Source organism: Oryctolagus cuniculus, chromosome 1 (assembly GCF_964237555.1).
Source record: "Oryctolagus cuniculus chromosome 1, mOryCun1.1, whole genome shotgun sequence".
NCBI classification, from domain to species: Eukaryota; Metazoa; Chordata; class Mammalia; order Lagomorpha; family Leporidae; genus Oryctolagus; species Oryctolagus cuniculus.
Window position 1 is genome coordinate 138,158,002 of NC_091432.1, and position 12,381 is coordinate 138,170,382.

General features: G+C 56.9%; 1 protein-coding gene across 6 annotated transcripts in view; it reads right to left on the bottom strand.

Annotated features, from left to right (window-relative positions):
- SEMA4D (semaphorin 4D) overlaps positions 1 to 12,381 on the bottom strand; it is a 127,633-nt gene that overhangs the window by 29,770 nt on the left and 85,482 nt on the right. For all 6 annotated transcript variants that reach the window (XM_070049343.1, XM_051847448.2, XM_070049340.1 and 3 more), the window contains 4 exons: positions 3,233 to 3,525; positions 2,245 to 2,390; positions 1,722 to 1,784; positions 326 to 424 (listed from right to left, as the gene is read on the bottom strand). In XM_070049343.1, the coding sequence (XP_069905444.1) occupies positions 326 to 424; positions 1,722 to 1,784; positions 2,245 to 2,390; positions 3,233 to 3,338 (414 nt within the window). In that variant the 5' untranslated portion in view covers positions 3,339 to 3,525. The remainder of the gene's footprint in view (positions 1 to 325; positions 425 to 1,721; positions 1,785 to 2,244; positions 2,391 to 3,232; positions 3,526 to 12,381) is intronic.

Sequence of the window (12,381 nt, forward strand, 5' to 3'; positions counted from 1 at the left end):
CAGGCTTCCTCACGAAACAGAGAGGAGGCAGGATGCTAGGGCGATGTGGAGCACACGGTGCTTCTGTCAACACGTTTCTAGGCCATCACACGTTCTGCACCTGTGCTGAGGACACTGGGACTTGGAGCCCTGCCCCTCTGAGCATGGACACTGACCACAGCCCGGTGAGGTTATGTTGCCTCCAGTCCTCACACAGCCATCCAGAGAGACTCCTGTCATTCTGTACGGTGGAAACCAACTCAGGCCTGCACAGGGCCCCGCGCGGCTCTAATCACGGACCAGGCGGCACAGGCACGGGTGATCCAGGGAGCAGCAGGGGCCTTACCAGATGGTCACAGGCCGGCTGGAAGGCATTGGTCCCACACACATAGAGGGAGGTGGCGCTGAGTGGCTGCAGTACTCGGATGTAGTTGAGGCATTCTGTCTGCAAGAGAGGAACACGCCGTCAACAACCGCCCCACCTGCACGGCTCACGCGTCCCTCTCTGGAGCAAGCCCTGTGCCTGCGAGCCGCAGGTGCAGCCCCCGCTCTGTCTGCCACCGCCGCCTCCCCAGCACACCTCCTCACATGCTGGCCTGCCCTGATCTCCTACAGTGGCAGGTCCCCGAGACCCACAATCCCACCCCAGGACACCCAAACTTCAGCTGGCCAGAGTGGCTTTCTCTCTGCGGCGTACACAAGCATTCAGTTCAATTCCTAATGATACCCAGCAATGAGCTGCCCTGGAATCATCCCAGGGACACCCACTATGGAGTGAGTCACGCCTGCTGAACCTGCTGCTGTGGAGACAGACACCCCCCCACCGCCCCACCCACCACCTTCCAAAAGATTCCACGCTGCACACCCGGCCTGCATCGACTCTCGGCTCAGCCCAGCCCGGGGAGAGAGGCTGAACTCAAAGGGGCCTGGAGCCACCGGGCAGGCAAACAGAGCTGCCATTTACGAAGCCACTGGCTATTCTAGGCTGACAGCACTCGCGTTACTTGTGCTTGAGTCTGAAATTATCCCAGCTCAGGACACTCATTTTGCTCTGTTTTTAAACCGTCAGGGTAATTCCCAATTTGCCTCCCCTTTCCTCCAACAGTGGGGGAACGCGGGGCAGTGCAGACCGCCTGGACTCTTGCCGCCTCCACAAGAACTCTGTGCCACACCTGCTGTTGCATGTAACGCTCAGAAGATTCTGGCTTGTGAGGCAAACACTGCAGTATTGAGCATTTTGCTCAATGGCCTGGATTCTGGACACGTGTCCAGCTCCAGGCAGGGCCCCAGAGGTCGGGTGTGGCAGGGACTCCCCAAACAAGCACCGTGCCAAGGTGCCCAAGGGATGGACATTCGCCCCAAACCCTGGCAACCCCTCCGAGCCCAAGGCCATTGTTTTGTGGGGTTGTGGAGGGAGGGACACAACCAAGCCTGAATTTTACACCATGCACCAGGGGGCATCAGCAACTGTTTTCCGTAGCCAAAGTCTGCAGCCATTTAATAAACACAAGTCCTGTAAGCTCTCCGATTCTTCTCAGGTGACTCCAGATGTCTGGCAGCTGCTGTGAGCACCCCACTTCTGATACTCAGAAAGCACAGGCTGCAAGATGTGTCATGGTCATGTACCCAGGCCACGCGAGCCATGCACCTGGCCCACGTCTCCAAGGTCACGGCTTGCAGGAGTGAAAACCAGCTAAGGAATACGAGCTGGGTGGTTTCCTGTAGTTTGCAAAAGCAATTACCTGCTTCGATTTCCCCTTTTCTGCACATTTTGCTTTCTTGTCTTCCGAAACCTTCCAGTAAGCCTGCAGGGAGGGAGGAGAGTCCACATCAGTGCGCCCCTCCCGGGAAAAGGAGGCACTGGTTTCGGAGCCTGACACAGAGGCCAAGGGTTCCTGGGAGCCGACCCTGCTCTCCCAGGTTGGCGCGGCTCTCGGTCACATCCAGGTTCCCGTCGCCTGGCCTTTACACCAGGGGATACAAGGCGGGAACTGTCAGGGGCTGAGGGTCCCCCCCACACACCGCCAAGGCCCACAGGATGGGAGCAGCGGTAAAGGGGGGGAATGGAGGTTCCTGCCTCACATCCCCACCCCCAAAGGCTCCACCACCTCCCCATGAGACATTCCACAACTGATGCAAACATGAGCAATAAAGCATTTGTCTCCTTGCAGAGATTCCCAGCAGGTGTGGGAAGGGGGCGTGGCCAGCCAGGCGTGGTCACCTGCCGTGCAGGCCGTGTGGACACAGGGGGAGGCCGGGACACACCTCGTGCTGCTTCTCAGAGATGTCCAGCGCGTTCAGGGCGAAGACGGCTTCCCGGGCGCCCACGTACAGGGTGTCCTGGTCCTCACTCAGCAGCAAGGCCGAGTAGTTATAGATGCCGGGCTTGTGGAACTGCACCAGCTGCACCTCTGCGGGAGGAGGGGCAGAGCCAGAGGAAGGAGAGGAGGGTAGGGAGGAGCCGAGGAAGCACTTTTAGGCTGGGCCACGTCCTGAGCACCTGTGCCTGCGTGGGACCTCCAGGGCCTGTACTGCTGCACGCAGGCATCCCTACATGGGGTCAGAGCCAGGTGCCCTGGGTCAGACTGCAGAGCAGCCACCAGCCACGTGTGCAGACCCACCCCCCTCCCCCGTCTGAGCCCTGGGAGCCAGAGTGAGCAAGCTCCTCCTGTGTGCCCACTTCCCTTCCTGTCTCTGGAGCCCAGAACCCCACGCTCAGTAACCTCCCAGCCACCTGCCCCCAACTCCTGCAGACAGGATATGACAATGCAGGATTTTATGACTGGAGCGGACAGAAGTGTTTTATTCTAAGACCTGTGACATGCACCAATATCAGACTTTCCCTCCACCCAGGGATCCCCACCAGGAACCCACAAAGGAGAAGCAGGTGGTCTTTCTTTTTTAATTTGTTGAACTCTTTACAAATAAAGTATCCTTTTAATTTTATCATGCACAGATTTACTGGCATCCCCTTGGACCCAGCAGTCCTCCAGCAGCTGGATTCTGCTCACGGGTCAGGGGCCAGGCACAGGGGGTGGCTTGTGCGTGATCAGGTACAAGGAGGTGACTCAGACACCAGGGCAGGGGCTGGGCAGCCTGGTGGGGTGTTCCCTGCTGAGGCCGCCTGCTCGCGCCAAGCTCCAGGAGCAGGGGACCCCCAAAAGTACCAGCATTCCTGGCTGTCTGTCCCTGTGTACCCCACAGGAGGGACCCCACCCCCACCCCGTTCCCACGCGCAGGCTTTAACTCTCACCTTCGTGCTCCCAGGTGATCCGGGGTACAGGTGCAAATGCCACCGCCGTTCCAAACACCACCGCCAGGGCCGAGAGCAGCCCCCCAACGGGGGCCCGCATCCTCATGGGGCAGAGGCCGCTGTGGGCAGGTTGTACCCGGGTGTCACTTAGCGCCCTGGCAGCACAGCACGGAGCTGGCGAGCTGCGCCGTCCCCGGGGATCCGCATCTCCCACCGGCCAGGTGAGGAAGGGGCTGCTCTCACCACCGCAGGGTCAAGGACACTGGTGCTTCTCTAGGGCCGCAGGGGAAACACTGGAAGAAAGGGAGAAGGAAGGGGTGGCGCGAGGACCAGACATGGGGCAACACGCGGCTCTTCCTTGCCCAATGGCACCCTTAGCTCTACTTGGCACTTCCTCCGCCTCGGAGTCCATGGGGGAGGGGCACACAGGAAGTTCTTGGGGGGGCCCCACCAGGGTCACCCTGAGTCAGCGTTTGCCATCCCAATGCCCAGCCGGCACGGAACACAGGACAGACATGCGGTGGGTGGCGGGTGCCGCCAGGCCTGGGCCGGCTGCCCGGCTTCCTTCCCGCACGGCTGCTGCCGAGAAGACGAAAACAAAAGAATGGAGCCCGGCTTTCAGTTCCCCTTGAGAACGCCTGTAACGCTTCGCGAGGCGGCCAGCCGGAGCTCCGCTCACCAGCACAGAGACCGGGTCTGTGAACACGGGCGTGCGCATTTGGGGGCGCTTCGAAACATCGACGGGAAACGGAATCACAAATTCATTTAGCTACAAAAACGTTTTTAAAAAATCCATGGTTTTTCATAATACTAATTTCTATGAACTTTTTGGAGATTCCTTAGAGAGGGTTATTTCAAAGGTTTTTGGTACCAAACTGAACTTACAAATTCCAAAGTTTCTGAAGCACCCTCAAATGTGCACAGGAAGCACATGCATACACACAAGTGTGCACACATGTACACACATGCAAACACAAACACACAGGGAGGGGGAGCAGGACCTGCCCGCTCTTCCGGCCTCACCTACAGCAGCACGCACACGCAGAAGCCGGCATGCACGCTGATGTACCCAGCGTTTAGTTACAAGTCTCGCGCCGCAGGCAGGTCTCCCGGCCCCTGCTCCTGCTCCCTGCTGGCTCCCATCCTGTCCCACCTTCACACGGTCCAGCAGGCAGCAGCACTGCCCTCCACTCTCCGAGCACACCCCCTGCCCCTCCGTCCTAGTGTGGCCAAGCAGGGCACGGCACCCTGTCAGCCGCTTCACAGGGCAGCGGCTCCCAGCGAGATCCCCGCCCACCACGGCGACACTGGGCCTGATGCGGGTGCATGACCTTGTGTGACCTGCCTGCCCTCTCCCAGTCCCCCAAGCTCCTGTCCACACCCCACCCCCAGGTCAGAGGACAGGAGACCAGCCCGCGGCGCCCACAACAGCTGCTCGTTCCCTATCCCAATGTAAGAATTAGCCCCTGAAGTCAGGAATGTACCTAATCCCTCCCGTTTTCTCCAGGGACCAGAGTACCCCGGCTGGTGGCCGCTGGCACACCTGTTCTATAAAGAGCTACTTGGTCATTATTTTCATCCTGGTGGTGGCTTCTGTCCCAACTTCCCTGCCATTGTAGCGCAAAAGCAGCCCCAGGGGGCGGCGCTGTGGCATAGTGGGTAAAGCTGCCACCTGCAGTGTGGCATTCCATATGGGTGCCGGTTCGAGTCCCAGCTACTCCTCTTCTAGTCCCAACTCCCTGCTGATAGCCTGGGAAAGCAGTGGAAGATGGCCCAAGTGCTTGGGCCCCTGCACTTGTGTGGGAGACCCAGAAGAAGCTCCTGGCTTCAGATCGGCATAGCTCCGGCTGCTGTGGCCAATTGGGGAGTTAACAGATGAAGCAGATGAAGATCTCTCTCTCTCTCTCTCTCTCAGCCTCTGCCTGCCTCTCCATCAGATGGAGCAGTAGCAGCCCGGGTGCATAAGAGATCCTGGCCATGCTTCAACTTAGAGGCAAGACCCTGCGTGGGAAGCCCGCATCCCACAGTGGAGTGCACGGCTCAAGTCCCAGTCCCAATTCTGGAGGGCAGCAGACGACGGCTCAAGTGCCTGGGTCCCTGCCACCCATGTGGGGGACCTGGATGGAGTTCTGGGCTCCTGGCTTTGGTGTGGCCCGGCCCCGGTTGTTGCAAGCACTTGGGGAGTAAGCTAGCAGATGGAGTTCTCTTTCAACATTAAAAAAAAAAAAAAAAAAAAAAGACACAGGAAAATGCTCACTTTACGCAACAGCCTTAAACTGGAGACTGCCACCATGTCCCCCAGCCCGTGAACCAACGTGCAAACCACGTCACGTGACGCACAGGAGCCAGACACACCTCCCAAATGGCATCGCCAAGGGGCCCGACGTGCAACGTGGCTCTAGCTGGGACATTCATAACCTCGCACAAGTGGTCTGCAGTGTGGAGAATCTTAGGTGGGGCAAAACAGGGGTGGGGGTGCTGAGGGGCTCAGGTCTCAATCCCAGGGGCTGCACCCCCAGTGCCCTCTGGGAAATGCACTGAGCCGGGCCTGGGCACCGTCCATGTTCACGTTACAGAGCACAGGGGCTGCAGGTTCTGATGCCCCGTGTGCCATCTGCCTGCTTGGCAGACAGACACAGCCTAAGCGAATGCCTGCCTCTATCTCCAGCCATTCCTGCTTCCAGGTCCTCACCTATAGGACCCAGCAGCAGTCAGGGGCCGCCCCTGCGCAGCCCCTGCCCCACCTCCCCACACTGGATCCACAGAGCGCCACCACCCTGCCAGCGAAGGTCCGGAGTGCTCTCCCCGGCCGTCTCTCCCACTGCTGCTCCAGCCTCGGCAGCGTGCACCTCCCGTCCTGGCCTCCCTTCTTGCCAGCTGGGACAGACACACTGGCTTCCTATGCCAGTAGCCAGGCCCCCTCAATCCCAGGAACAGAATCCCGGGCTTCCTTGGGTTGGCTGTACGCCCAGCTTACTACAGCTCCCGGCTCTGTGGCCAAAGAGCAGTAAGCAGAAAATATTAGACAGGAATGCCAGGAAAAAGCAGGCTGACTCAGCACACGTGCCACTGCTGTCCTCAGCTGTTCCTGCCCATGCTGCCTGGATCTCTAACGTGATGGCTGGAGTTTGGCAGCCATCTGTGAACACAAAGATAAGAATCTCATTCTTGGGGCCACCGCCTGCGGCGCCGGCATCCCATATGGGCTCTGGTTCGAGTCCTGGCTGCTCCACTTCCGATCCAGCTCTCTGCTGTGGCCTGGGAAAGCAGTGGCTTCAGATTGGTGCAGCTCTGGCCATTGTGGCCAATTGGGGAGTGAACCAGCGGATGGAAGACCTCTCTCTCTCTCTCTGCCTCTCCTTCTCTGTGTAACTCTTTCAAGTAAATAAAAAACAAAACTCATTCTTAGCACAGCCAACTGGAAACCCCCCCAGGGCCCAGCGCCCTGACAACAGAAGGGAAAACTTTTCACCAGCCTTCTGCTTTCCCCCTTTTACTCCAGAGAGTTTTGCTACCAACACACAACAGCACACTGACCCAACCTCCCCCCGAACAGCAAAAGGAGTGTTGTTAACGTGAATCGAGTCACTTCCTCCCGTGCAGCGTCTCCACGCAGTCTCATGGCTCAGAGTAAACCCACACTTTCAGTCTCAGCCAACTCTGTACCACCCCTCACCATCACCCGCCCTCCATCCTTCTGTCCTGCCCACACCTGAAGCCCTGGAGCTCGGTCCCTCTGTGAGGCTGTCACAGCTGCAAATCTGCTGTCACCGCCACACAGAACAGGTACAAACGTGCGTGCTCCATGTGTCGGCCGTATAAATTCCACCTCACTGTCTCACGACTTGACCCGAGATGGTGTTTCTCAGTGGGAGGGATCTTCCAAAAGGTCATGGAAAATGACTACTATGAAAAATCTATGCATGTATTTCAAATGTTTTAGTACCAAAATAAACTTACCTTTAAAAAAACAACTTTATTTACTGAAAGAGAGACAAAGAAAGACACAGATCTTGTCTGCTGGTTCACTCCGCAAGTGCCCACGGTGGCCAGGGCTGGGCCAGGCTGAAGCCAGAAGCTGGGAACTCAGCCCAGGCCTCCCACGTGGGTGGCAGGGATGCAGCTACCGGGGCCGTCAACCACTGCCACCCAGGTGAGCAGAGAGCTGGGGAGCCGGAGCCAGGAGTCGAACCCGGCACTCGGTTTAAGATACGGGCGTCCCAACAGCTCTTCCAAACACCTGCTCCACTTCCAATCCAGCTCCCTGCTATGCACCTGGGAAAGCAGCAGAAGGTGGCCCATGTGCTTGGACCCCTGAACCCACATGGGAGACCTGGATGGAGTTCTAAGCTTCTGGCTTCTACCTGGCTCAGCCCCAACCTTTGCAGCCATTGGAGAGTGAACCAGTGGATGGAAGACCTCTGTCTGTCTCTCCCTGTCACTCTGCCTTTCAAGTAAGTCAAAATGTTTTTTTTTTTTTTTTAAGATTTATTTATTTGAAAGGCAGAAGTGGAGCAACCGGGACTCAAATCGGCACCCATATGGGATGCAGGCACAGCAGGCAGCAGCTTTACCCGCTACACCACAGCGCCGGCCCCTCAAGATGTTTTTAATAAGTAAATAAAAAGGAATAAAAGGAGCTATGGGGCCATGAGCAGACACGGAGGGAGCTTCGATGCACGCTGCGTAGTGGAAATCCACCAATCTGGAGGGGCCCGATGCTCCGGCGAGTCTGACTCCAGGAAGTGCAAACACAAAACTTCAGAGACACTGAAGAGACGGATCATGGGCGGAGGGGAGCGCAGGAGCCCAGCAGAGGAGTCTGAAGGGAACGAGACCAATGTGCATGAGCCTGTAGGAGCACACGCATGTCACTACATATTGTCCAACACCGAGAGCAGGCCTGGCATATGCTATGGACTCTGACGCCGAGGTGCCAATGCAGGCTCACCCAGTGCACCACCCTGTGGGGGAGGCCAGTAACGGGGAGGCTGTGCACGTGTCGGTCCAGGGAATACAGGAACTCTGCACCTTCTTCGGTTCTGCTGAGATCTTAAAATTGCTCTAAAAAATAAACTCTATTAAAGACAACAAGGGGCCGGTGCCGCGGCTCACTAGGCTAATCCTCCGCCTACGGTGCCGGCACACCGGGGTTCTAGTCCCAGTTGGGGCGCTGGATTCTGTCCAGGTTGCCCCTCTTCCAGGCCAGCTCTCTGCTGTGGCCCGGGAGTGCAGTGGAGGATGGCCCAAATGCTTGGGCCCTGCACCCCATGGGAGACCAGGAGAAGCACCTGGCTACTGGCTTCGGATCGGCGCAGTGCGCTGGTTGCAGCAGCCATTGGAGGGTGAACCAACGGCAAAAGGAAGACCTTTCTCTCTGTCTCTGTCACTGTCCACTCTGCCTGTCAAAAAAAGAAAAAAAAAAAAAGACGACAAGGACCCAAGGAGACCGTCACCGGTCACACAAGGAGCAGGTGTGAGGGCGCCATGGCCTGGATATGAGGCGAGTGCCCACAGCCAGGGGGCCATTCCCTTCCTAGCAGCAAAGACACGAGGTCCACAGGCATGGCTCACTTCGGGTGAGACACCGAGAAGCCCCGTGTCCAGTCCAGGGAGACAGCCAGCACAGGGTCCAACTCCTAACCAGGTCCCTCACTGCAGCCCACACTCTGGGCACCCAGGAAATGTGCCACAGCTGCCTTAAAACCAGGGCCAGGAGACTGGGGGGAGGGGAGGGGGAAATGGCTTCTCCGTATAAACCCATGCCCTGGACAGACAGGAACACCTCCCGGCCGTGTCCTCAAACCCAGTGAAGTAGCGCTCAATGTGGGGAAAGACAAGTGCAGCGAGGAGGGACTGCCCGCAGGGATGTTGTTAACACACCATGAACGTTGGAAAGGAAACAGGAGGGAAGTCCCCCGTGGGGTGCTGGCCAGCTTCAACAGAGGAGATGGGGTGCCCAGCCTGCAGCACTCGCTGGTTTCTATGGGTGGAAGCTGAGGTTGGCTCCTAGCGCGCTGCCACTGGACACAGCCAGGGAGTGGTGCAAAGCCCCAGCTTGTGAGAGCTTCTCTAGGATGGCAGAGAAACAATGTGTGGTCAATGGGATCCACGCTCGGGACGCGGAGTTGCAATCTTTCACGGGCTGGTGCTGTGCTCTCTGATGATGCTAGGGGGCAGTGGTGAGCGTGGCTCTGGGTCAGCCCTGCAGTCACCATGTGAACACCAGACCCCCTGCCATACGCAGCACTGCAATGCACTGTCCACCTACGTATCTTCAATGTGTAATAGGTTGGTTTTTTTTCTGACACGCAGAGTGGACAGTGAGAGAGAGACAGAGAGAAAGGTCTTCCTTTGCCGTTGGTTCACCCTCCAATGGCCGCCACGGCTGGCGCGCTGCAACTGGTGCACCGCGCTGATCCGATGGCAGGAGCCAGGTGCTTCTCCTGGTCTCCCATGGGGTGCAGGGCCCAAGTACTTGGGCCATCCTCCACTGCACTCCCGAGCCACAGCAGAGAGCTGGCCTGGAAGAGGGGCAACCGGGACAGAATCTGGCGCCCCAACCAGGACTAGAACCCAGTGTGCCGGCGCCCCAAGGCGGAGGATTAGCCTAGAGAGCCACGGCGCCGGCCTGTGTAATAGGTTTATCAGGACGTAACCCCATGGCAAGTCAAGACATTATCTGTATTCCCACTATGCAGACAGAGACAAATAACTAACTGCAAGAACTCAGAGCAGAGCAGAGCACACAGCATCACCAGGAAGCAGTGAGCTGTGAGTATTTTACCTTTACTGTAACTTAGTTAACCTCAAGCCCACACAATTTAATCTGTAACACCAGCTGTGTTCCCCAGCAGCTCCCACACATCCTTGCTGCTCCCCGACTTTCCCAAGCAAACAGAGCTGAAGCCAGCGCTGGGAAGGAGAGGATGTTACGGAGAAATGCCACTAGGGAAAATGGACATCAGCACAAAAAGCTACATTTTGCTAAAACACAGTGTCCCGCTGACAGACGAGAGGCAGAGCTGAGGAGGCCCCTGAAACACTGGACCATGTCACAAATAGATCCCCCGCAGCTCACTAGGCTAATCCTCCACCTGCGGCACCGGCACACGGGTTCTAGTCCCGGTCGGGGCGCCAGATTCTGTCCTGGTTGCCCCTCTTCCAGGCCAGCTCTCTGCTGTGGCCAGGGAGTGCAGTGGAGGATGGCCCAAGTGCTTGGGCCCTGCGCCCCATGGGAGACCAGGAGAAGCATCTGGCTCCTGCCTTCGGATCAGCACGGTGCGCCGGTCTTAGGAGGGTGAACCAACAGAATGAAGACCTTTCTCTCTGTCTGTCTCTCTGTCTAACTCTGCCTGTCAAAAACAAAAACAAAAACAAAACAAAACAAAACAAAAAACAAAAATATACGCAGAGACAGAGACAGGGTGGGGCAGGGGTAGCAGGAAAATCAGGAAGCATAAACTCTGCAGTCCATACCTAAATCACTTTTTTAAAAAAGATTTATTTTATTATTTATTTGAAAGTCAGATTTACAGAGAGAGAAGGAGAGGCAGACAGACAGAGAGGTCCTCCATCCGCTGGTTCACTCCCCAGTTGGCTGCAACGGCCAGAGCTGCGCCAATCCGAAGCAGGGGTACAGGGGCCCAAGGACTTGGGCCATCTTCTACTGCTTTCCCAGGTAATAGCAGAGAGCTGGATTGGAAGTAGAGCAGCTGGGACTAGGGTGCCCATATGGGATGGTGGCACTGCAGGCGGCAGCTTTACCCGCTACGCCACAGTGCCCACCCTCTCACTTTCAGGAGTTCCAGAAAGCTCAAAAAAGAAGGAATTGAGAGTCAGTGTTGTGGCACAGCAGGTTAAGTCACCAATTCTGTCACTGGCATCCCTATCAGAGTGCATGTTCCAGTCCCAGCTGCTCCACTTCCAATCCAACTCCTTGCTAATGTGCCTGGGAAGGCAGCAATGATGTCCAAATGCTTGGGCCCCACTAGCCACATAGGAGACCTGGATGGAGTTTCTTGCTCCTGGCTTTGGCCTGGCCCAGTCTCAGCTGTTGTAGCCATTTGGGGAGTGAACCAGTGAACAGAAGCTCTCTTTGTATCACTATGGCTTTTTCTTTTTTCTTTTTTTTTTTTTATGGACAGAGTTAGACAGTGAGAGACAGATACAGAGAAAGGTCTTCCTTCCATTGGTTCACTCCCCAAATGGCCACCACGGCCGGCGCACTATGCCAATCTGAAGCCAGGAGCAGGCGCTTCCTCCTGGTCTCCCATGCGGGTGCAGGGCCCAAGCACTTGGGCCCTCCTCCACTGCCTTCCCGGGCCACAGTAGAGAGCTGGACTGGAAGAAGAGCAACCAGGACAGAACCGGTGCCCCCAACCAGGACTAGAACCCGGAGTACTGGCACCACAGGTGGAGGATTAGCCTAGTGAGCTGCGGCACCAGCCATCACTATGGTTTTCAAATAAATTTTTGGAGGAGGAAGAATCAGAGCAAGTATCATGGCACGATGGGTTAAGTCACTCTTGCAGTGTCAGTGGCCCTTAGGGAGTGCAGATTCAAGCCCCAGCTGTTCCGCTTCCGATCCAGCTCCCTGCTAATACACCTGGGGGTGCACAGGATGATGACCCCGGAGCTTGGACCCCCACCACCCAGGTGAGAGAGCAGGATGGAGCTCCTGGCTCCCAACTTCACCCTGGCCTAGCCCTGGCTGCTGGAGCCATTAGGCTATATCTGAAATCAGCAGATGAGGGAGATCTATGTCTGTCTCTGTCTCTCCCTCTCCCAACCCCTCTGCCTTTCAAAGAAATAAGTCTTGTTTTACAAGAGGAATTACCAGGGTAGTAATGAAAAGAAAATACCCAGAAGAAAGGACACGAGTTCCAGAACGAGAGCACCAGCAGCCAAGGAACAAAGAAGCCAGCCCACCCAGACACATCTCCCAGAAAGACGAGCGCCCTGAAGGTCAGCAGACCCTGGAGGCTTGCAGCAGGAAAACCGGTCATGCAGAATTAACCTCTCAAGAGCCCGGTGGAGGCCGGGTGCAGCAAAGCAGCACCTTTACACCCAAGGCAGGTGCTCTCTCCCCTCAAATCCCACTGGAGCCAAACCAGCAGCATGTGTGCATGCAAGTGTGTGTAGGCACA